The sequence below is a fragment of the Heptranchias perlo genome, chromosome 9 (assembly GCF_035084215.1).
Source record: "Heptranchias perlo isolate sHepPer1 chromosome 9, sHepPer1.hap1, whole genome shotgun sequence".
Lineage (NCBI taxonomy): Eukaryota > Metazoa > Chordata > Chondrichthyes > Hexanchiformes > Hexanchidae > Heptranchias > Heptranchias perlo.
In genome coordinates this window covers 18,695,634-18,717,670 of record NC_090333.1, presented here as the reverse complement: position 1 = coordinate 18,717,670, position 22,037 = coordinate 18,695,634, and the positions used below count along the sequence as shown (strand labels likewise).

Here is a 22,037-nt window from a genome sequence, read left to right as displayed (position 1 = left end):
AAGAAGGCCAACGGAATGTTGGCTTTTATTGCTAAGGGGATAGAATATAAAAACAGGGAGGTATTGCTGCAGTTATATAAGGTATTGGTGAGACCGCACCTGGAATACTGCATACAGTTTTGGTGTCCATACTTAAGAAAAGACATACGTGCTCTCGAGGCAGTACAAAGAAGGTTCACTCGGTTAATCCCGGGGATGAGGGGGCGGACATATGAGGAGAGGTTGAGTAGATTGGGACTCTACTCATTGGAGTTCAGAAGAATGAGAGGCGATCTTATTGAAACATATAAGATTGTGAAGGGGCTTGATCGGGTGGATGCGGTAAGGATGTTCCCAAGGATGGGTGAAACTAGAACTAGGGGGCATAATCTTAGAATAAGGGGCTGCTCTTTCAAAACTGAGATGAGGAGAAACTTCTTCACTCAGAGGGTAGTAGGTTTGTGGAATTTGCTGCCCCAGGAAGCTGTGGAAGCTATATCATTAAATAAATTTAAAACAGAAATAGACAGTTTCCTAGAAGTAAAGGGAATTAGGGGTTACGGGGAGCGGGCAGGAAATTGGACATAAAGCTGAGTTCGGATCGGTCAAGGCCCTGTGGGTGGCGAAACGGGCCCAGGGGCTGAGTGGCCGGGTCCTGTTCCTACTTCTTGTGTTCTTTAGATTTGAGGTTAGGATCAGATCAGCCATGATCTTATTGAATGGCGGAGCAGGCTCGAGGGGCCGATTGGCCTACTCCTGCTCCTATTTCTTATGTTCTTATGTCAACCACATAGTGTGGAACAGGAGTCATAGGTAGCCTAGACTCGGTAGTATGGCAGGTTTCCTTCCCTGAAAGATGTTAGTGAACCAGTTTTTTTTGCGACAATCTGTCAGCTTTCATGGTCATTTTGTATCACTAGTCCACAAATTACCAGATTGGGGAAAAAATGGGTGTCATCCAGATACTCTACTATGGATGGTCTAGAAATAGCAAGCAGTGAAAGTGAAAAGGATTTGGTATGACAGTAGATGTGGCATTGAACACCCCAAATTACTGTGCAACAACACAAAGCAGACTAAATAGAGTGCTAAATTATATTGCTAGATCAGTAACTAGTGAGAGGAAGCATACAGTGCCCTGGTTAGACTGCATCTTAAGTACTGCATTTAATTTTGGTCACCAAGATATAAAAGGAATAGTCAAGTCATGGGCGTTGTGCAGAGAAGACCTACAAGTCTGATGCCAGTTGTCAAAGGATTGAGTTATGACTAAAGACCGGAGAAACTGAAACTCCGGCCTTGAAAGAAGATAAATCAGAGGGGGCCTTATAAAGGTATACACGATAGTGATTAGGTAAATCAAGAGAATTTGAGCCTAAGCCATATTAGAACAAGGGATGTATGGTAAAATTGATGAAAGGACAATTTAGGACTGATATGAGGAAGAACCTCTTCACATAAAGAGTGATCAACACTTGGAATAGTCTTCCAGTTAGAGAAGTGAAGGATGAAAACCTTAGATTAATTCAAGATGTGATCAGTTGATGTGACGGGGGCGGGAAAGTAAGTTTTTTTTTCCTGGATGGATTAGTTAAATTGGGCTTAATGGCCCCTTTCATTTGTATTTATCTCGTGATCCTGTGTCAATAACACTTTATCTGGATTCTCAGTGCATTCTGCTATAATTAACTAAAATGGATTGAACTTTTGTCTTTGACACTCCCACTTTCCATCCCATAATTTTAATGGATGGAAAATCGTGGGCCCGTCTGAATTTCCGACATGCAATCTGCACCTGTAGCTCTGCGCCAGGCAAGGTAATGATAGGAACTTATCCAATGTTCCAAAGGAAACAACTGACCAGGTTTTGCCAGCACAGCTATTGCTATTCATCAAATTGAAGCAAACATCAGATTTGTTTAATTTTATTACAGTATATTTTTTGCATTATTTCATTCCAGCATTTGGCTGTTTTTTAAATGAAATAAACCAAATTATTTTTGCCCAAACAGTAATAAATTTACACTATGATAATGCTATATTTCAAAACTATAGAAAGATGTGAAAAGGGTGCCCTGCATCTCCTAATTATCAGTGCTAATTCTGCGATACTTTAAATATGTGTTGCAAACGCGAAAGAATAACTAAACACCCTCCTAAAAGGATGTATTCAAATGATAATGTGTAGGAGGTTCTTTAATTTCATCAGAATATGAAAAGGTCAGCTTCTTATATTAATGCCACAGTATCCCTGCCAACTGACCTACTTCTCAAGTGCAGGCTGACATCATAACTTTAGATTCAACCAGTGAACCATAATGTTTAGGACTTAAGTAGTCAATAAATAGGATTGCAGCAATAAAATGTGTAACTTTTGTATAAAATATGATGAAGATGAATGTTTACATATAAAACAATATCTTGTTTATTTTGCTTCAGATTTCAATATACCCATAAAAAGGGCCTGATTAAGAGGCATGCAACTCACTCTCTTTGGCCTTCCTCTCCCCACCCAAATTGAACATATAATTAAATAATCCTTCATCACTTGTGCCCTTTAGTTCTGTCCTGATCTGCTTTGGGTTTCCTTTGAGTATTAATGTTTTTATGTCACTTCAAAGTGATGTTGCCTCAGGAGAGCCAGAGGCTAGTTATCAAGTTGGATACAAGGCAGTGCTGTCCTCCATTGACCTACATAGCAACAGAATGAAACTTTCCACTACCAGCATAAAACATGATTTCAATGTAAATGTCACCGAGCAGACAATGCAATTTATGGAACAGTAGTTGAATCTGCATCTAGATGTTATTCTACTCAGTATCTTGGACCAACCTCTGCTCTGCTATTTCTACCAATAGACCCAGGAATTCTGTCAAGCTGCAAAGTTGCCTCTGCTAGAATGGTTTTCGAAAGTGACTACAAAGTCTGCAGATCACATTAAATGTTCCCCAAAACCAGAATAGAGATAACTAACTAGACTGTTGTGTCACCAGGATAAGGAATGAATTCCTTATGTGTTAATTGATATAGCTATCAGATACAGTGCCTGAAGTTTCCCATTGTGTGTGGGAACGAGTACAGACACAGTTCTTCTGTGGTCTTGCCTATGGTTGTTAAATGCACTTACATTTTTACATTTCCCCTCCACCATAGACAATGTAAACAACCAATGTCTGTAGTATCTTTCAGTTCTGATACAGGGTCCACAACTGCAACGTTAACTTATCTGTCCTATCCGCAGATGCTGCCTGGCCTATTGAGTGTTTCCATCATTTTCTGTGTTGTCTCAGTTAACTCCACATAGTTGGTGTAGACAAGGACAGGTACTGGGATAGGGACAGGGACTGGCAATGGGACTGGGATGGTGGGATCCTGCAGTGGAGAGACCATCATGTGGGACCATGCAGTTTTCGGTGCGGACGGAGGTGGGGCTATATTGTGCTGTGGTGGGCCGGGCTATATTGCGCTGTAGTGGATTGGGTTATATTGCGCTGTGGTAGGCCAGGCTATATTGCGCTGTGGTGGGATTGGGCTATATTGCGCTGTAGTGGGCCAAGCTATATTTCGCTATATCTCTAGACTCGACTATTCCAATGCTCTCCTGGCCATCCTCCCATCTTCCACCCTCCATAAACTTGAGCTCATCCAAAACTCTACTGCCCGTATCCTAACTCGCACCAAGTCCCATTCACCCATCACCCCAGTGCTCGCTGACCTACATTGGCTCCCGGTCCGGGAACGCCTCGATTTTAAAATTCTCATCCTTGTTTTCAAATCCCTCCATGGCCTCGTCCCTCCCTATCTCTGTAACCTCATCCAACCCTACTACCCTCCGAGATCTCTGCGGCCCTCCAGTTCTGGCCACTTGCACATCCCCCATTTTAATTGCTCCACCATTGGCGGCCGTCCCTTCAGCTGCCTAGGCCCTAAGCTCTGGAATTCCCTCCCTGAACCTCTGCGCCTCTCTCTCCTCCTTTAAGACGCTCCTTAAAACCTTCCTCTTTTCTGTTGGTCACCTGTCCTTATGTGGCTCGGTGTCAAATTTTTGTTTGATAATCCCTCCTGCGAAGCTCCTTGGGAGGCTTTACTATGTTAAAGGCGCTATATAAATGCAAGTCGTCGTTACCTGTCGTTGTTGGAGTGGGCGGGGCTAGATTGCGCGGTGGTGGGCGGGGCTAGATTGCGCGGTGGTGGGCGGGGCTAGATTGCGCGGTGGTGGGCGGGGCTGGTGACGCACGCCGAATGAAGAAATTGCGTGGCGTTGAGCGCGCCCTTTTGACGTACGCAGGCCCGGCCGTGACGTAAAGCGGGAGTCGGGGCTTGTGACGTTGTTGTTAGGGAGGTGGGGGGGGGGGCGTGGACTCGAAGCTGGGAGCGGTGGGCAGTGCGATGTGCGAGATGGAGGGCGGCAAGCAGCTGTTCGCTCAGGCCTCAGCCGTCTCCATCCACACCGGCAACATCGTCAACTGGAGTCGGCTCAAGAAGAAGTGCCCGACCTCGCCGAGCGAGGAGGTGAGCCCCGGAGCGCGGGGGCGGTAGGGCGGTGACTGCTGAGCGGGAGGCGGTGGTGCGGAGGCGGTAGGGCGGTGACTGCTGAGCGGGAGGCGGTGGTGCGGAGGCCTCTCCGCAGCTCAGGCCGCAGGGGGTGGAGTTCTCCTGAGCGGCGCTGCGGTCGGCTTGAAGCAGGCCTGCGCCGCCTAGGCCTGTTGACTTTGACCCCTCACACACACTCTCTCTCTCTCCATGCAGTTACAGGATTGTATTCGCGAGACTCTGGAGAAATGGTGCTCCCAGGTCAACCCCGAGCTGTTGAAGGTGAGCGATCTCTTTACATTCAATAGTAACTAGTTGCAACAACATTGCATTTATATAGCGCCGCTAATGTAGTAAAAACACCCATAAGGTAGGGGGGGGTCAGTGTTGGGAGTGAAACACTTACCCTCCCCTCTTCCTCCTTTCCCCCCTCCTCCCCTTCCCCCCTCCTCCCCTTCCCCATCCAGGTTAACACTCCAGTGCAGGGCTGTACTGTCGGAGGTGCTGTCTTTCAGGTGAGATGTTAAACCGAGGCCCCGTCCGCCCACATGGGTGGACGTAAAAGATCCCATGGTACTATTTCTAAGAACAGCAGGGGAGTTCATCCTGTTGTCCTGGAATATATTTATCACTCAACCAACAATGCTGAAAAACAGATTATCTCATTGCTCTTTGAGGGACCTTGCTCTGTGTAAATTGGCTGCCATGTTTCCTACATTACAACAGGGACTACAAATATGTCCAATTGGGATGTCGTGAGATCATGAAAGGTGCTATATAAAATGCAAGTTCTTCCTTTGCCGGGTAAAGCGTGCTCTGCTCTGGCAATGTGCCATTTAAAACAAAACAAAAAAATCTCAGGGAAAGGATTGTTTCATTGGCATAACTGGTAGAAATGCTGCAAATCTGAAATACATTTTTAAAAATGTCTTTTTTCAGCTTTCCTCTCCACATAACAGTAAATCAATTAGGGTAATTTCCCTTTTAGGTGATATTTTAATTTTGAGTATTGGTTCCTCTGCTTCTCTTAAAGACTAATTTTTAGGGTTCACCCACTGCAAGACTCCAGTCTCCTTTGCTAGATCTACTATATAACAGATTGGCAGATGCAGTTTACTGAACATTGACCATGTACGAGCCATGCGTGTCAGTGGTTTAGTGTAATCTGCCAGAGCTAAGACATTTTTTAGCACTACATCATGATGGGTTGTGAGTTTTCATTTTCTTCATTTTTGCAACAGGAGCTTTATTTAAGCTGCATCTGAGTCAGAAGGTTATGGCTTCAGTTCTTACTCCATGACTTGAGTACTTAATCTAGACTGACATTTCAGTGCAGTACTGTTGTCGGAGCTGCTGCCTGCCTGATCCAGTGGTTCAAGTGGGCATTGAAGATCCCATGGCACCATTTGAAGATGGTGGGGGGCGATCTCCCAATATCCTAGCCCAGATTTCTCCCTTGATCAACACTGGTCAAAACCAATTAACTGGTCATTTATTTTGTTTGCTGTTTGTGGGCCCTTGCTGACTGCACTTCTGAAAGCAATTCATTGGATGCTAAGTGCTTTGGGAAGTCCTGAGATGCTATATAAAAGGAAGTTTCACCCTTTTCTCCTGTCTGTCAATATTAGCCAGTGCTGTAACTAATTCTCCTGGTTAACTCAGTAACCATGCTGGCTCGTGACAACCATGGTTGATTTAATGAAATGTGAGAAGATGCATAGAGTACTGTGTCCCTCTGTTTTCACTGTCCTCGTGCTGCTAGTTCTCCAGTACTTTGCCTAAGTGATCACTCACCTTGAGCCAGAGCAGGAGTGACCAAGCTGTCAGTGTTCCTGGTCGCTTGGGTGCGAACCATTGAATCTCAGCGGCCACAAGTAAATCAAATACCCATTGACTTACATATACATGAAGCTGCAGGTTGTAACAAATCTTAGTGTTCTGACTTAGCACTGGCACCTCATGGGTAGATAAATCCTAAGAAAATCTGAGCCGTATCCAAATCCCTATGAAATTCAAACAGCGAATAAAAGTGTATTTGTAAATCTAACTGAGTTATCTGGACCTGGGCTATTTGCAGACTCCCCTGGCCTAGAGAGCGAGTGTTGGCAGGCTGTTCATTTGTGGCTGACAACATTACAGGAGAGCCTGATCTTGCTCGTCACATTCACATCTTTTAGCAGAATAGCAATCGGGAGAGGGAACCTTGGTTGATTTTATTTTTATTATTTTTCCCCCTCCCTAGTCGGGCCCTAAGACTGACTGTAGTGCTGCCAGTACTACCCTGCCTGAAGATAACTAATCTCAGAACACAACAGAGATTAAGATATAATCCTAGGTTCTGCCTTGTCTCCATGGCTCAGTAATGCAGTGGATGATGCATCAACTGCTCTAAATAATGCAATGGTTGTGGATTATATTCTACCTCTAATATCTATTACCTTTTGTGTTTTGGTGCCTGCACTTGAGTGGGCTGGAGGAATGAGTTATACCCTCCTCTGTTTAAAAACAGAGTTGATTACCAAGGTGATTTTGAGCATATTTCTTTTCACTGATGTTTTTCCACTATTGCTTATCATACTTGATTAATCAATTAATACAAGTTCTGTGTACTTTGCAGAATGGGCCTGTGATTGAAATGTCTGCACTGAATTTTTATACTGTGTTGAAAATAGTTGTACCATGAGCAGCTGCAAAAACTTTAGGTGGGCTCAATGTTAGAAATGCTGGAGGAACAGTTGGCAAATATTGTTTATGGCCGGTTGGACAGTCCATTGATGTGGGGGAAGTGTGGTGTGTTCCTTATTTTGTATCATTATGCAAAGATAAGTTGTACTGATCTAAGTAAATCTGATCATAACTGTTTTCCTGTATGTTCGTTCACTGTGAAGTAAAGCAGCTTAAGGATTTGTATCGAGCCTTGTCTCACCGTGTTTTCGCAGGCTAGCTTCAGAGAGATTGAAATACGAAAGACACAAATATCTGGTTCAGGTGACAAGGCGGGTACTATTGTTACATCACCTTTACCCTGCCCCTCCCTTTCCCAGGTCATGCTTTTGTACAAGCAGATATAGGGAAATGTGAGTCAACTTCCATAAAAGAAAGATTCACAGACATTTATGGGAGTGACTGATGTCATTGGGCCGGAGAAGGTATCAATGGATCCAAATTTGTAGCAGGCACCCAAACTGCTGCTCTGGCTGAGATCAACTATATCCCTATTTATATACAAAACTGCAGCCTCCAATCCTGCAGCAGCATTGATTTAATGTAGTTTTTAGCTGAAGTAATAATTGCAACCAAATTCTGATCATTTTAAAAAAGCAACAGCAGCAATTTGAGCAAAAATTAATGTTGCTGCAGCTTAAATGAAGTTGATTTTCTTGACATCACTTTTTCAGCAGCACCATTTGGTGAGAAAATGCTGAAACAGTATTATGTTCACTTATGGTGCAGCAGGAACTGTCGGTGGTAATTTATTACATTACTGGACTCTTTGACCTAGGGTTGAATTTGGGAACCTTCCTGGCATGTATGGATCTATTCCACATTGCTGTGCATTTACCAATTGAGCTATGGGGAAGCTATTGTTAACTTTCAAAGGAAAAGTAAGTGTAGACCATTAGGTTCCAATGTAGGCAGCTGTAATGCATGGCTGTAATCTGTTCCAGGAAGAAAAGGTTAAAGGGGTATTGACCAATTTATCAATTGCAGCCTACACATATTTGCACCAAGCCTCTACAGGCGACAGGAAGCACTATGCGCAGCAATATTTGTTTCTTGGGTGTTTCTAACCTCCAAAATTCAATGTCTACTTTTGGTTTGTTGCAGGAGCCACCTGCTACACTGGAATGTACCATTACTCAGGAAGTAGACTCAATAAGCCCCGAGGAGAGGGAGGAAGTGAAAGTCTCAGGTAATGTAGTAGGATAAAGTGTCCAAAGATGGCAGCCTTTTCTTTTCTCTTTTCTCCCCCCCACCCCCCCAATTCTTTTCCCTTTCACTGGATTGTTCCATTATCAGTTAAAAGAGCAACGTGGTCTAGCCTGCCAATTTTGTAGATGTAAACTCTCCATGTAAACTAATCTGTCCGCTCTTCATTTACTCCGGTTGTGATAATGTATTCTATATTCTAATAACCATTAAGGGAAAGCTAGATAAGTAATGAGGGAGAAAGATATGGTGATAGGATGAGATGAAGTAAGGTGGAATGAGGCATAGACCTGTTGGGCTGAATGGCCTGTTTAGTGCTGTTAATTCTATGTAATTTGCGTGAAAAATGCACCTCCCCATTATCCTTCCAGCACTAATACTAAATTTATGTACTGACTGATGGAAACCTTTCACTATTTACCCTCTCAAGCCCTTTCATAATCTTTAACGTTAGAATTAGGTATTCCCTTAGCCTTCTCTGCTCCAGCTAATGCAGTTCCAGTTTTTCAAGTCTCATAACTATAGTCTGGTGTCTGTCTAATGAATCTTTTTCCAAGCTCCAATAGCCACAGTGCCCCAAATGTGGCCTGACCAGTGTCTTGTACAGATTCGTCATCACTTCGTTGCTTTTGTATTGTGCCCCTATAAATAAATCCCATTTCCCTTTTTATGCCTTTTCGGCTTTCAATCTGTATTCGCACCCTTAGATCTGCACTCCATTGAGAATTTTACTATCTAGGTATATTTCCATTCTCTGTTCTTTTTCCCCAAATTTACCACTCGGTTAAACTGCATTTTCCATGTAAGAGTGTGCCCCAAGCTGCATTCAGTAAAAGAGTTTGACTTCCAGTGCCCCGATCCTTAAAATGGAAGCAGACACAGGCAACTTCACGAACAACAAAGATACAAATAAACCTGGAATTAACTGTTGAGTGGGTGCCTAGTAAAGAGCCGTGACCTGCAGGTGCACATTGTGTTTTATTTGAATTTATTTTTTGAGTTGAAATATTTTGAGGTGAGTTCTTCACTGTTTTGCTGTTTTTACATTTGTCTGTATATTAATTTTGATTGTTGTTGAAACTTAATATTACTTATTACTATACAAATGCATTAACACCCAAACAAGTGGTACAAAGAGAAACTTTATTGAACCTTAACTTGTATACAAGTGGAAGAGCACCTCAAAACAATGGTTGAGGGTACAACTTCGCCAAGTTAAAGAAACAGCTCACGTTTATACAATTCAGTAAACAATGCCCACCTGTTACAGAATATGGTGTACATGTACATTCTTTATTGGCTCAGGTAGTTGGTCAATCAAATAGGGAGCCCGCCCTTGAACACCCATAGCCATCTTGTTACCTTGCATGTAGGCCTGAGAAAGTGTTAGTCATCTGCTTTCTCCCTACGTTCCTGTCTCTCGTTATCAGTCGGCTGTAGCTAGTCTCAAGGCTATATGGCCATTTATTCCTGTAGTTAGTTACATCCCTATCTCGGGGGGAGGACAGGCTGTGCTAGGCGACTTGCCCAACTAAATTAATTATCAATGTGAGAAACTCGAAAGTAATTACACAGTTGTGCTTCTATGTGTATTTGTGACTAAGTCTATTATGTGAGTTAAGTGAATTAATAAAGAATTAATATGGTCAAGTATCCCTTCATGCACTTCCACATTGTGCTTTTGGTACTTTGATTTGCTGTCTGCAAACATTTGCATTAGTCAACACAACAATTGTTTTTTTCCCCTTATGTGCAGCAAAACTTTTTCTCAGTGACCCCGACTTCTCAGGCATCAAGGATGCAGTGGAAAAAGGTATGTGGCAAAAATTAGGTATTGGATTTTTATTTGCTCTTCAGTGTACTTGTTATATTTGCATCCTTTTTAAATAGAAGTTCAACATGTTTAGAAATAATCATACCTGCTATAGCGTTAGTCAATGGGCATTTATTCAAATGATATATCAGCTTAGTAATGGTGAATACAGTGATGTAGAGAATCCATGCTGGATGCAATTGATTATCATGTTTTTATACATTAGCTATGGGTTCTGTAGCGGTAGATGCCATTGTGGGCTGACCCATGTGACAAGTTTCCACTGCCCTGTTGCTAACCTAGATCGAATTTCACTTTTTAAGAAGAAAATTGTCAAACAAAACACAACCATCTCAACACAAGATTAATTACACAGCTCATCAGGGTATTTATAGCAAAATTCCATTACTGCCAATGTGGATGTATTTAATCTTTTCAAATAACAAATCTACAACCTCTGAAATGTCATTTGGATCGGATGCTAACTGGCCACGTACCATTAAATGACCACACGCAGTATTCGCCTAGATACAACACATCAGCTAGGTATACCATCTGTTTTGCTTGTAATGATGCTTTCCAAATTTTAACTACTAATGTTAATTAGCTAGTGTATAGATGGAATATTACACCCGTCTTGGCATGATGCCACATTTTAAGCGACTGATGAAACCAACTAGAACCGATACTTGAAACTTTTGTCACTTGTGTTGTGGTCAAGTCTGTTCATTTTGAATTTAGTATTGCAAGGAATCCCATGAGGTGTCTAAATCCAAACAATGAGGTTCATTTCAAGTGTGTTACGATAACAAATCTTCTTGCTCTGTAAATGTATACAAGGTTATTAACTTTATAAAAGTTGTTGGTATGAACATCATTCTGGCACAAAAACACAAAAGGAAAAGCGGCCCAACCATTGCTAACAAAAGAAATTAAGGATCGTATTAGATCCAAAGAGGAGTCATATAAAGTTGCCAGAAAAAGTAGCAAGCCTGAGGATTGGGAGCAGTTTAGAATTCAACAAAAAAGGACCAAGAGATTGATTAAGAGGGGAAAAATAGAGTATGAGAGTAAACTTGCAAGGAACATAAAAGTGTACTGTAAAAGCTTCTACAAGTATGTAAAAAGAAAAAGATTAGTGAAGACAAATGTAGGTCCCTTACAGTCAGAAACGTGAGAATTTATAATGGGGAACAAGGAAATGGCAGAGCAATTAAACAAATACTTCAGTTCTGTCTTCATGGAAGAGGACACAAATAACTTCCCAGAAATGCTAGGGAACCAAGGGACTAGTGAGAAGGAGGAATTAAAGGAAAATAGTATCAGTAAAAAAAAATAGTGCCGGAGAAATTAATGGGACTGAAAGTCAATAAATCCCCAGGGCCTGATAATCTGCATCCCAGAGTACTAAAAGAGGTAGCCATGGAAATAGTGGATGCATTAGTTGTCATCGTCCAAAATTCTATAGATTATGGTATATAGATTATGGAACAGTTCCTGCAGATTGAAGGGTGGCAAATGTAACCCCACTGTTTAAAAAAGGAGGGAGAGAGAAAACAGGGAACTACAGACCGGTTAGCCTAACATCAGTAGTAGGGAAAATGCTAGAGTCTGTTATAAACGATGTGATAACAGGACACTTAGAAAATATCAACAGGATTAGACAAAGTCAACATGGATTTATGAAAGGGAAATCATGTTTGACAAACCTACTGGAATTTTTTGAGGATGTAACTGGTAGAATAGATAAGGGAGAACCAGTGGATTTGATTTATTTGGATTGTTAGAAGGCCTTTGATAAAGTCCCACATAAGAGGTTAGTGTGCAAAATTAAAGCACATGGGATTGGTGGTAATATACTGGCATGGATTGAAAATTGGTTAACACAGGAAACAGAATTAGAATAAATGGGTCTTTTTCGGGGTGGCAGGCAGTGACTAGTGGTTGGGCCCCAGCTAGTGTACCATCCACAGGATGCACTGCAGCAACTTGCCAAGGCTTCTTCGACAGCACCTCCCAAACCCGCGACTTCTACCATCTAGAAGGACATGAGCAGCAGGTACATGGGAACAACACCACCTGCATGTTCCCCTCCAAGTCATACACCATCCCGACTTGGAAATATATCGCCGTTCCTTTATCGTCGCTGGGTCAAAATCCTGGAACTCCCTTCCTAACAGCTCTCTGGGAGAACCTTCACCACACGGACTGCAGCGAATCAAGAAGGCGGCTCACCACCACCTTCTTAAGGGCAATTAGGGATGGGCAATAAATGCCAGCGACGCCCACATCCCATGAACGAATAATTTTTTTAAAAGTCACTATATATCAATGATTTGGATGAGGGAACCAAATGTAATATTTCCAAGTTTGCTGATGACACAAAACTAGGTGGGATTGTGAGTTGTGAGGAGGATCCAAAGAGGCTTCAAGGCAACTTAGACAAGTTGAGTGAATGAGCAAATACATGGCAGATGCAGTTTAATGCGGATAAATGTAAAGTTATCCACTTCGGAAGGAAAAACAGAAAGGCAGAGTATTATTTAAATGGTGATAGATTCGGAATGATAATGTGCAAAGGGACCTGGGTGTCCTTGTACACCAGTCACTGAAAGCAAACATGCAGGTGCAGCAAGCAGTTAGGAAGGCAAATGGTATGTTGGCCTTCATTGCAAGAGGATTTGAGTACAGGAGCAATGATGTCTTACTATAGTTATACAGGGCCTTGGTGAGACCACACCTGGAATATTGTGTGCAGTTTTGATCTCCTTACCTAAGAAAGGATATACTTGCCATAGAGGGAGTGCAGCGAAGGTTCACCAGACTGATTCCTGGGATGGCAGGACTGTCGTATGAGGAGAGATTGGGTTGACTCGGCCTGTATTCACTCGAGTTTAGAAGAATGAGAGGGGATCTCATTGAAACGTATAAAATTCTGACAGGGCTAGACAGACTGGATACAGGGAGGATGTTTCCCCTGACTGGGGGGGTCCAGAACGAGGGGTCACAGTCTCAGGATACGGGGTAGGACATTTAGGACTGAGATGAGTAGAAATTTCTTCACTCAGAGGGTGGTGAACCTGTGGCTTTCTCTACCACAGAAGGCCAAGTCACTGAATATATTTAAGAAGGAGCTAGATAGATTTCCAGGCACAAAAGGCATCAAGGGGTATGGGGAAAGAGTGGGAATATGGTATTGAGATAGAGGATCAGCCATGATCATATTGAATGGCAGAGCAGGCTCGAAGGGCCAAATGGCTTACTCCTGCTCCTATTTTCTATGTTTCTATCATTGAATGTTTTAAAGATATTAGGAGGAAGAATTCTTTCTATGAATAGGTTTAATATGGTTTGTAATAAGTAATCAGCTCTTTTGATGGGAGGGATTTCCTCTGAAAATTATTTGAGTGGGTAATATTCCATGGGCCAAATGGTCAGTACGCACCCCAATCTTTGTGGATTAAACAGATGTAATTTAAATCCGAATCTGAGCCCAAGATGCTTGCACTTTGTGTGCTGTACATGTCACATCAGTTAAAGGCTGGTCTGCTCTCTGTGTGTTCATGGGCTGGGTTATTTTTGCATATACAGGGACCAGGAATGACAGTGTTTAAATATTCATGCCCCTGACATTTTATCTGTAATATTATTCCTGTGCCAATTCAGTAAATTTAGACTACTATTATCTGTTGCAATTGCAAGCACTGTGTTTGTGCTTGGAACAGCCACTGAACCTAGCTCAGGAGTATTCAAATCTCAAATGGTGCATTAGTGTTGCTGCTGAGACCATTCCAAATGATGCATCTTTTCTGGTATCTTTCAATCACAAAATGAATATAGGAACAGGAGTAGGCCATTCAACCCCTCAAGCCTGTTCTGTCATTCAGTTAGATCATGGCTGATCTGTATCTTAACTCCATCTACCTGCTTTGGTTCCGTAACCCTTAATACCCTTGCCTAACAAATCTTATCAATCTCAGTTTTGAAATTTTCATTTGATCTAATCTCAAAAGCTTTTTGGGGGAAGAGTGTTCCAGATTTTCACTACTGTGTGAAGTGCTTCCTGACAGCAATGAGAGTTCACCAGTCAGCTAGTAGGTTGCAACCACATCACTCCTGAACAGCCTCGCTCTAATTTTAAGGTTATACCCCCTTGTTCTGGACTCGCCCGCCAGAGGAAATAGTTTCTATCTACCCTATCAAATCCTTTTAAACATCTTAAACACCTCAATTAGATCACCCCTTAATCTTCTATACGCATATAATCGGAGAACATATTCCATAAATAGAGAATAAAAACCTGGGAGCAACTACAAGCCATGTGTCTAATTGCGGAATTCAATTGACTCATAATTCACATCTTAAGAGCTAAGATTTGGTCACAGCCTTGAAATCACTCTGGGGTTTGTGGTTACTATATACAGTAAGCACTGGGTGGCTTTATACAGTTTGGGTCTTTCTGTAATGTACACTAACTGAATGTTGCACTCTCATTGACCTGTGATGACATTCAAACAGAAGGACCAAAACTTTGACAACATTGCAAATGTTTTGAGACATTGGCAGTTAATTACTAGTAAAATCTTGTTGCAATATGTTTTTCTAAAACCTGGACCTTGTAAACATTTAACAAAACTTTAAGCAGATTCTTCTTGAAATGCATTTTCAGGGGGTGGGGATGGGGGGGGGGGGGGGGGGGGAAGTTCCAATTATGAATGTATTTTGCAGGGACAGTTGTCTTTTGAAAATGTTGCTCTATAAAACCATAAGAGATAGGAGCAGGAGCAGGAGTAGGCCATTTGGCCCTTCAAGCTTGCTCTGCCATTTAATGAGATCATGGCTAATCTGATTTTTGCCTCAACTCCACTTTCCTGCCCTTTCCCCATATCCTTTGACTCCCTTGCTGATCAAAAATTTGTCGAACTCAGCCTTGAATGGATTCAATGACTCAGTTTCCATAGCTTTTTGGGGTAAAGAATTCCAAAGATTCACAACCCTCTGGGAGAAGAAATTCCTCCTCATTTCTGTCTGAAACGGGTGACCCCTTATTCTGAGACTATGCCCCCTAGTTTTAGATTCCCCCATGAAGGGGTAACATCCTCTCAGCATCTACCCTATCGAGTCCCCTCATTATCATATGTTTCAATAAGGTCTCCTCTCATTCTTCTAAACTCCAATGAGTATAGACCCAACCTGTTCAATCTTTCCTCATAAGACAACCTTTCCATACCTGGAATCAACCTAGTGAACCTTCTCTGAACTGCCTCCAATGCAAGTACATCCTTCCTTCAATAAGGGCACCAGAACTGTACGCAGTACTCCAGGTGTGGTCTCACCACCCTGTACAGTTGTAGCACGACTTCCCTGCTTTTATACTCCATCTCCGGATTACCTGCTGCACCTGTATGTTGAATTTTTGTGTATGAGGACACCCAGATCCCTCTGTATCGCTGCATTTTGTAGTATTTCTCCATTCAAATAATATTTTGCTTTTTTTATTTTTCCTCCCAAAGTGGATGACTTCACATTTTCCCACATTATATTCCATCTGCCAAATTTTTGCCCATTTGCTTAACCTGTAAATATCCCTTTGCCGACACTTTGTGTCCTCCTCGCAACTTGCTTTTCCACCTATCTTTATATCATCTACTTGAAGGATACAATTAATCTCCATCTATTAGAATGGAAATAGTTAACCGTTAACAATACCACTGGGATTGCTACTGATTCCCACGTTAGTAGTTTACCTAATTATAAGTGCACGACCATGTAGCTCCTATAGTTCTTCTGTGTGGTTAATTTGCTGCCTTCTGTCCTATTCACTTGCCTTAGCTGTTGAGGATACAACTTGACTGTTTCTTGGTTCTTAATGGTTTGCTCTCACTTTTTTTAAATAAGTGACTCAGTGTACATCGTGATGGTGATTGTAGTTTAACATGGCCAGGAGTTTGCTACAGATAACATGTACGATCACAATTGACAACATACCAATGAACCAGTCCATTTCCATGCCTTTTTTGAAAAAACGAATTTACTGAATGCTCAAGTTTAATTTTTTTTTATTATTGAGGTAACAGCTTTAAAAATGATGGCCATAATGTTTGCATACTGGAAAGACATCAATCAACCAGTTAACGTGCCAGCCTCTGGGAAAAACATAATAATGTTTATAGTGCCATAAAGATACATAAACACATATGAATTTAAATTTGGTAATTTTTGGCATTTGTTAATGACTACCCAGCTGTTAAAAGGTGCCTGCCATTACTATGTTAGTCATTACTATGCTCTGCTAAACTGCAGATATACATGGAAAGTGCCAGATGTCCTGTGAATTATTTCCCAATAGTGTCAAATCTTCTAGCATTTAATATGGGATTAGATTAGACTGGGCTTGATGGCCGGCGCGGACACGATGGGCCGAAGGGCCTCTATCCGTGCTGTATAACTCTATGACTCTATTAATCAGTTGGACCCTTGGGTCATTTTTCTCCTCCAAAGATTACTGCTAGCTTTATTCATTTATAAGGTAAGCTTTCTCATCACAGACAGCAATCTGCTATTATACAAAAAATGTTTCTCAAACAATGTCACTTTTTTCAAATTAGTGATTTTTTTTTTACCAGCTATCTGTTTTCTATAAGCAAAAAAGTGCTAATTAACACTATAAAGGTTTAAAATGTTGTCCAGGAAATAACCTGAATTTTGTATTTAATGCAGCTTGTTCAGCACTTACTGTGTCACAGCTGGACTCTGTGATAATTGCTCCTCCTCCACTCGCAGATGGAGCTAGTCTTTCTCTCGAGCACCTGCAACCATATTGGGAAGAACTGGAAAATCTTGTTCAAAGTCAAAGCATTGTAGCAATTGGTACATCTGATTTGGATAAAGTACTTTTAGAGCAACTCTATCAGTGGGCTCAGGTAATAGCAGGTTGAGATATTCTTGGATATAGTTCTGTCTGTAGACTTTTGAAGACTAATAGATTTACTGCATCTTTAAATTTATCTTATCCTTTTATGTTTGAGAAATAGCTGTATTGATCTTCCTGCTTTTACATTTCAATGTTTGGCATTAAAATTATACAAAGTGGATGCCCTGGGTTAAGTGGGGAAACTGACCAGGGTTCCCATTCTTGATTCCTATACATTGACCCCTGCTGGAAGTGTGCATGTGATCATTGGGTAATGATAGGATCGGCTTGGCTCAATGCTGCCAGGTTTAATTCTTGATCTGTGCTGAGTTAACTGATCTCCACTGGGATGCCAATGGATGTGCTGCAATTGACCTCTGTGTCCTTGGGCCACACAGCAGGAGCAAAAATTGGCCAAGTTCCTGGACTTGATAGTTATCCAGAGCCTTGTGCTGGAAGATGTTTATTTGTAGGCATAGAGTGTAGACAGGGTCAAACTTGACCGGAACGTCCCCAGTTGAATAGCCTCCAAAATTAACTCTGAGCTCGCGCGTGAGGAATGGCCAAATCTGTGGAATGCTTCCCTTTCAGAAGGGGAGGGGAAGGTTGGAGATTGACTGTATAAAATATTATCTTCATCTGAGATTTGGTTACTCATAAATGCTGTACATAATAGTTAAAAAAAAAATGGGAGAACAAGTTTGTAACAGGTTTTTGTGGTTTGATTAGGAATTACAAACAGTGCAACTCTACAGTGAATAGTTTGCTGCATTGGAGTTCAAAAATTGCATCGGTGAGTTTACCTAGTGTTGCCTGTAACTGTTCATTTTTTTTCTCCATGTCTAGGTAAAACCTAGCAGTAACCAGGTGAATTTAGCTTCCTGTTGTGTAATGCCACCAGAGCTTACAGCCTTTGCTAAAGAATATGACATACAGTTACTGACTCACAGTGACCCTAAAGGTGAGGTGTGTGTGTGTGTGTGTGTGTGTGTGTGTGTGTGAGAGAGAGAGAGAGACTCTCTGATACATGTTTGGCGTTTGAGATAGGGGTTGGTTGGAGGTTGCCCTTAGTTAAACAAACTGAGCATCACCTATTTTCCTGTTAAATTTTACCTTCACGTTGAGAAGAAATGTCAATCTACATTGTTACTACAGATGTCAGGTAAGTTTACCCTCAATAAGATATCTTGTAGAAATGTTCGCTTTGCTTCTTCTGTCGTACAGAGAGCAGGTTGTTGCAGTTGGCCTAAAAAAAAGTGGTTTGCACTCGGATTACTGCTCTTCAACAAAGGTGCTTGAGATTAGTCCATCCCAACAACAGACAGCACCAGAAACGGCAGCTGGAGTCACTTCCATAGAATTTATTTGTAAATCTTGCCCACAGCCCAGACCTGTAATATTATGCAAGAATGTAAAATTTGACTAATTTATATTTGACTCTCTTAAGCTTGCTGTCAGGTTATTTTAATGAGTTCTGTGTTAAGACTTGGTCTGTTATGTACAGGAATATTACAATTTAAAATAGAAAGTGTTAAAGTAATGATAGGATCGAGTTTGGCTCTGTGGAGAAAGAGCCTGCTGAGACTTGACTTTTTAGGCTTGTGCATGAAGAATGACCGTTTGGATGAACTAGCAGAGGGCGGTCAACACTTGTGGAGCAAAATTCAGCACCTTCAGGAAAGAAAGATAATGCACTGATTTTTTTTTAAAGAAATGAAAATGACAGGGGTGAGTGGGGTTCTGCTGGATGAGCTTCTGTTTGATGAGCTTCTGTTTTTTTTTTCTTCCACCTCCTTCACCATTTATTTTGTTCTGTCCTGAAGTTGCTGATGCTGCAGGGATATGTTTCCATTGGTGTCACCCAGGCTTGGTCAAATCACCATTCTGCGTGAGCCAAGGAAGTGAATCTCAGCATACTGTTTGAAAGTCGGGAACATCACAGCTGAGCCCAGACCTTTTCCTTAGCAGGAATCCTGCCTGAATATTCTCCCCAGAATCTCTTCAGTGAATGAAGCACTGCATTGTTGAAATGCAGCATTTTTCAAATGTGGTGTTAAAGATGAGGTCCCGTTTGCTTGTTCTAGTGGTTCAGATGGACTACAAGATCCCATGGCACTTGGGGAAGCATGGAGTTCTGGTGTCTTGGCCAACATTGCACCCTGAACCAATACCACCAAAAAAAAGATTAATCATTTATCTCATCTGTAGAATCTTGCTGTGCACAATAGAAGAAGGCTCGCCACTACCTTCTTGAGGGCAACTAGGAATGGGCAATAAATGCCAGCCTTGCGAGCGATGCCCATATTACAAAAATGATTTTTTTAAAATAGACAATAATCACCACATTTGCCTGCATAAATTGCTGCATTTCAAAGTAATTCTTTGCAAGTGAAGTGGTTTGGATTGTTTTGAGAGACTGATGAAGGCACTATGTAAATGCAAGTCCTTTTTATCTTATAGTGCATTCTCTAAAGCATAATCACTGAGCTTAATGTTTTAAATAATTCTACACTAAATGGATTTTTTTTTAATTCAAGAACTGATTCCCATGTTAAGTTTTCAAGAGGCCGTTATTGCCAGCATTCAAGACAATCTGGCATATGAATGGATAACGAAGTGGGTGCTGCGCTATTCAGTAATTGTTAAAAGCAGAGGAATTATTAAATCAAAGGGCTACCTTGTATATGCTAAAAGAATTCATTATTAGGATCATCTTTGAAGAGAAACCAGCTGATTGGACTAGCACTTTTATGAACCAATTTATGCATGATATGCAAAGGAAGAAATCCTAGAAGCTGCACTATTGACCAAATGCCTTTTGATCTTTTTTGATTATCTATTACTGGGTCCAAGATAAATTTTTTAAAAAAGGAAAAAAAAAATTTACTGAGTTGAAAAGAATGCATCGCAAAACCAGATTGTGTTTTGCATATTGTACACTGTTTCTACCTGTTGATTTAACTGGCTGTTCTGTTAAATTCCTTTTTTTTAAACAAAGTATTTTTGGTTTTAAAGATATGTGAAGAATGTATTTACTTTTTGTAGTTCATGTATTTTTTGGGAAAATGACATGGGTACTTGTTCAAAGACACGAATACAAATAAAAGAAAACCTTCAGACAGGTGCAGATTTATGGTCCACAGCTTACCTGGACAAACGTCAGGCTGAACCCTTAAGTTAAAATGAGCTGTTGGCAAATGCCTAAGTCATTGCTATTTATACAACTAAACTATAGTCTCTTTGTTTAAATTGTAACCCATTGACATTTTCCATTTCAGAATAGTTTTCATTGAACTAATTTTCCAAGTACTGAACCTGTGCTACTGTGTCTAACATATTATGAAATTTGGGTTATGGCATACAAGGCAGTAATGTTTTAGAAAATAACTTTTATCTTGTTTTGAAGGTTTGCTATTGTTGTGTATCAAGAAAACCTTGCTGATGTACAGTTATTTGTGATGGAGTGAAACATTTTAAACTCCCTCCCACATGCCTATCCCAAATTCTCCACTGTCTTAAGGACAGCTAAGAGAAGGATGTGTTTGAATATGAATTCCATGGAATGTAGAGGATAGACGACTAGACTCTGCAGCTTGCTGCAAAAAGACCACAGAATAACATCAGGCCAGACTCACTGGTGGCTTATTTTCTGCAAATCACTGACTCCTCATGTTTATTTTGTTAATGCCACATGGATTATTAATTTCTAGTAGTTTAATTTTTTTTGAAGTTAAGACAACATAATTGCTTTATTATGCAGGAACATGCTGTCACTAAAAGTTGTTATATTCCCTGCCACACATTGCTGTACTGTGATGCAGTCACTTAGTAGTTGGTGAGTTCAGTGGCTAGGTTGGTTGAGGTGGACTTTGCGGAGCAGTGGAAAATAGAGCAAAGTTTGTAGGTTATAATGAGTGATGGGAATGAGCAGTAATGGCAGGGGATTCACTAGGGGCTCTATTACTGGGTAGAGTACAGTGCTGCAGTCCACTTGTAATTGGTGGGATGGATGACAGTTTAAAATGCTTCTGTATGCATGAGTGCATCATGCGAGCCACTGATTTGGAGGGCAGGGGCTTTTGAAGAAAAAGCCAAGTTCAAAAATAATTAGCCACAAATAAAGTGATATTCAACCTACACATTCATCTGCTTGCTGCTCTTGAAGAAAATCTTGACCATAAATCATGGGGATGCCCCTCTGGAGCATTATCCTTAACAAAAGTTGATTGAAATTGTAACTTGGGGCCACTTTTGGTCATAATTTATTGATGCTATTTTTTAAAACTATCAACTTTGTGCTTAACATGTTTAGGCTGAAGTACTTTACAAGCTTGAATGTACAGTAGTTCTAATGAAATAGTACATATTTGGAAATAGTGAATCTATGATAAGATGTTATATTTTGTTTACTTGGCTATGTAATGCATTTGAGGTGATTTGCACATTAAAAGTGTGATCTAAATGCCCCTCACTGATTTTCTATTTATTCAACATGTTTTTGCCTTTGCATCAAGTTCAGAAACTAAGACACTTTAAAGGAATCAGTGTGTGCTAGCAGCTCTTCTGTGGTGTTGCTCACATATAGTTGAAGGACAGGCTGTTTTATAGTCAGGGTGTTCTTAGAGTGTGACTGGAAGTGTTTACAGCAGTTGGGGTTGGCACTTGTATAGTCTGCACATCTCACAACAAGCTTTTAATATAGATATATAAATAATATTTGACATCACATATACTTGAGTAAGCTGGGCATTACGCTCAACATCATTTGTCCTTTAGAAAATCTATTGCATGGGAACATAAACTGGCACTCCATTAGAGTACTCTGATGTACAAGTGCAAGTCTTCTCAGTGGATATGAGTGAAAAGAT

At 41.0% G+C, this 22,037-nt stretch overlaps 1 protein-coding gene across 1 annotated transcript; it reads left to right on the top strand.

Annotated features, from left to right (window-relative positions):
* Positions 1-4,334: 4,334 nt before the first annotated feature.
* On the top strand, positions 4,335-21,635 carry gclm (glutamate-cysteine ligase, modifier subunit). Its single transcript, XM_067989951.1, has 7 exons — positions 4,335-4,492; positions 4,730-4,795; positions 8,342-8,426; positions 10,200-10,256; positions 16,977-17,179; positions 18,016-18,130; positions 19,707-21,635. The coding sequence occupies exons 1-7, from the start codon at positions 4,370-4,372 to the stop codon at positions 19,874-19,876; spliced, it is 819 nt and encodes a 272-aa protein (XP_067846052.1). The 5' UTR covers positions 4,335-4,369; the 3' UTR covers positions 19,877-21,635.
* The last annotated feature ends 402 nt before the right edge of the window (positions 21,636-22,037 follow it).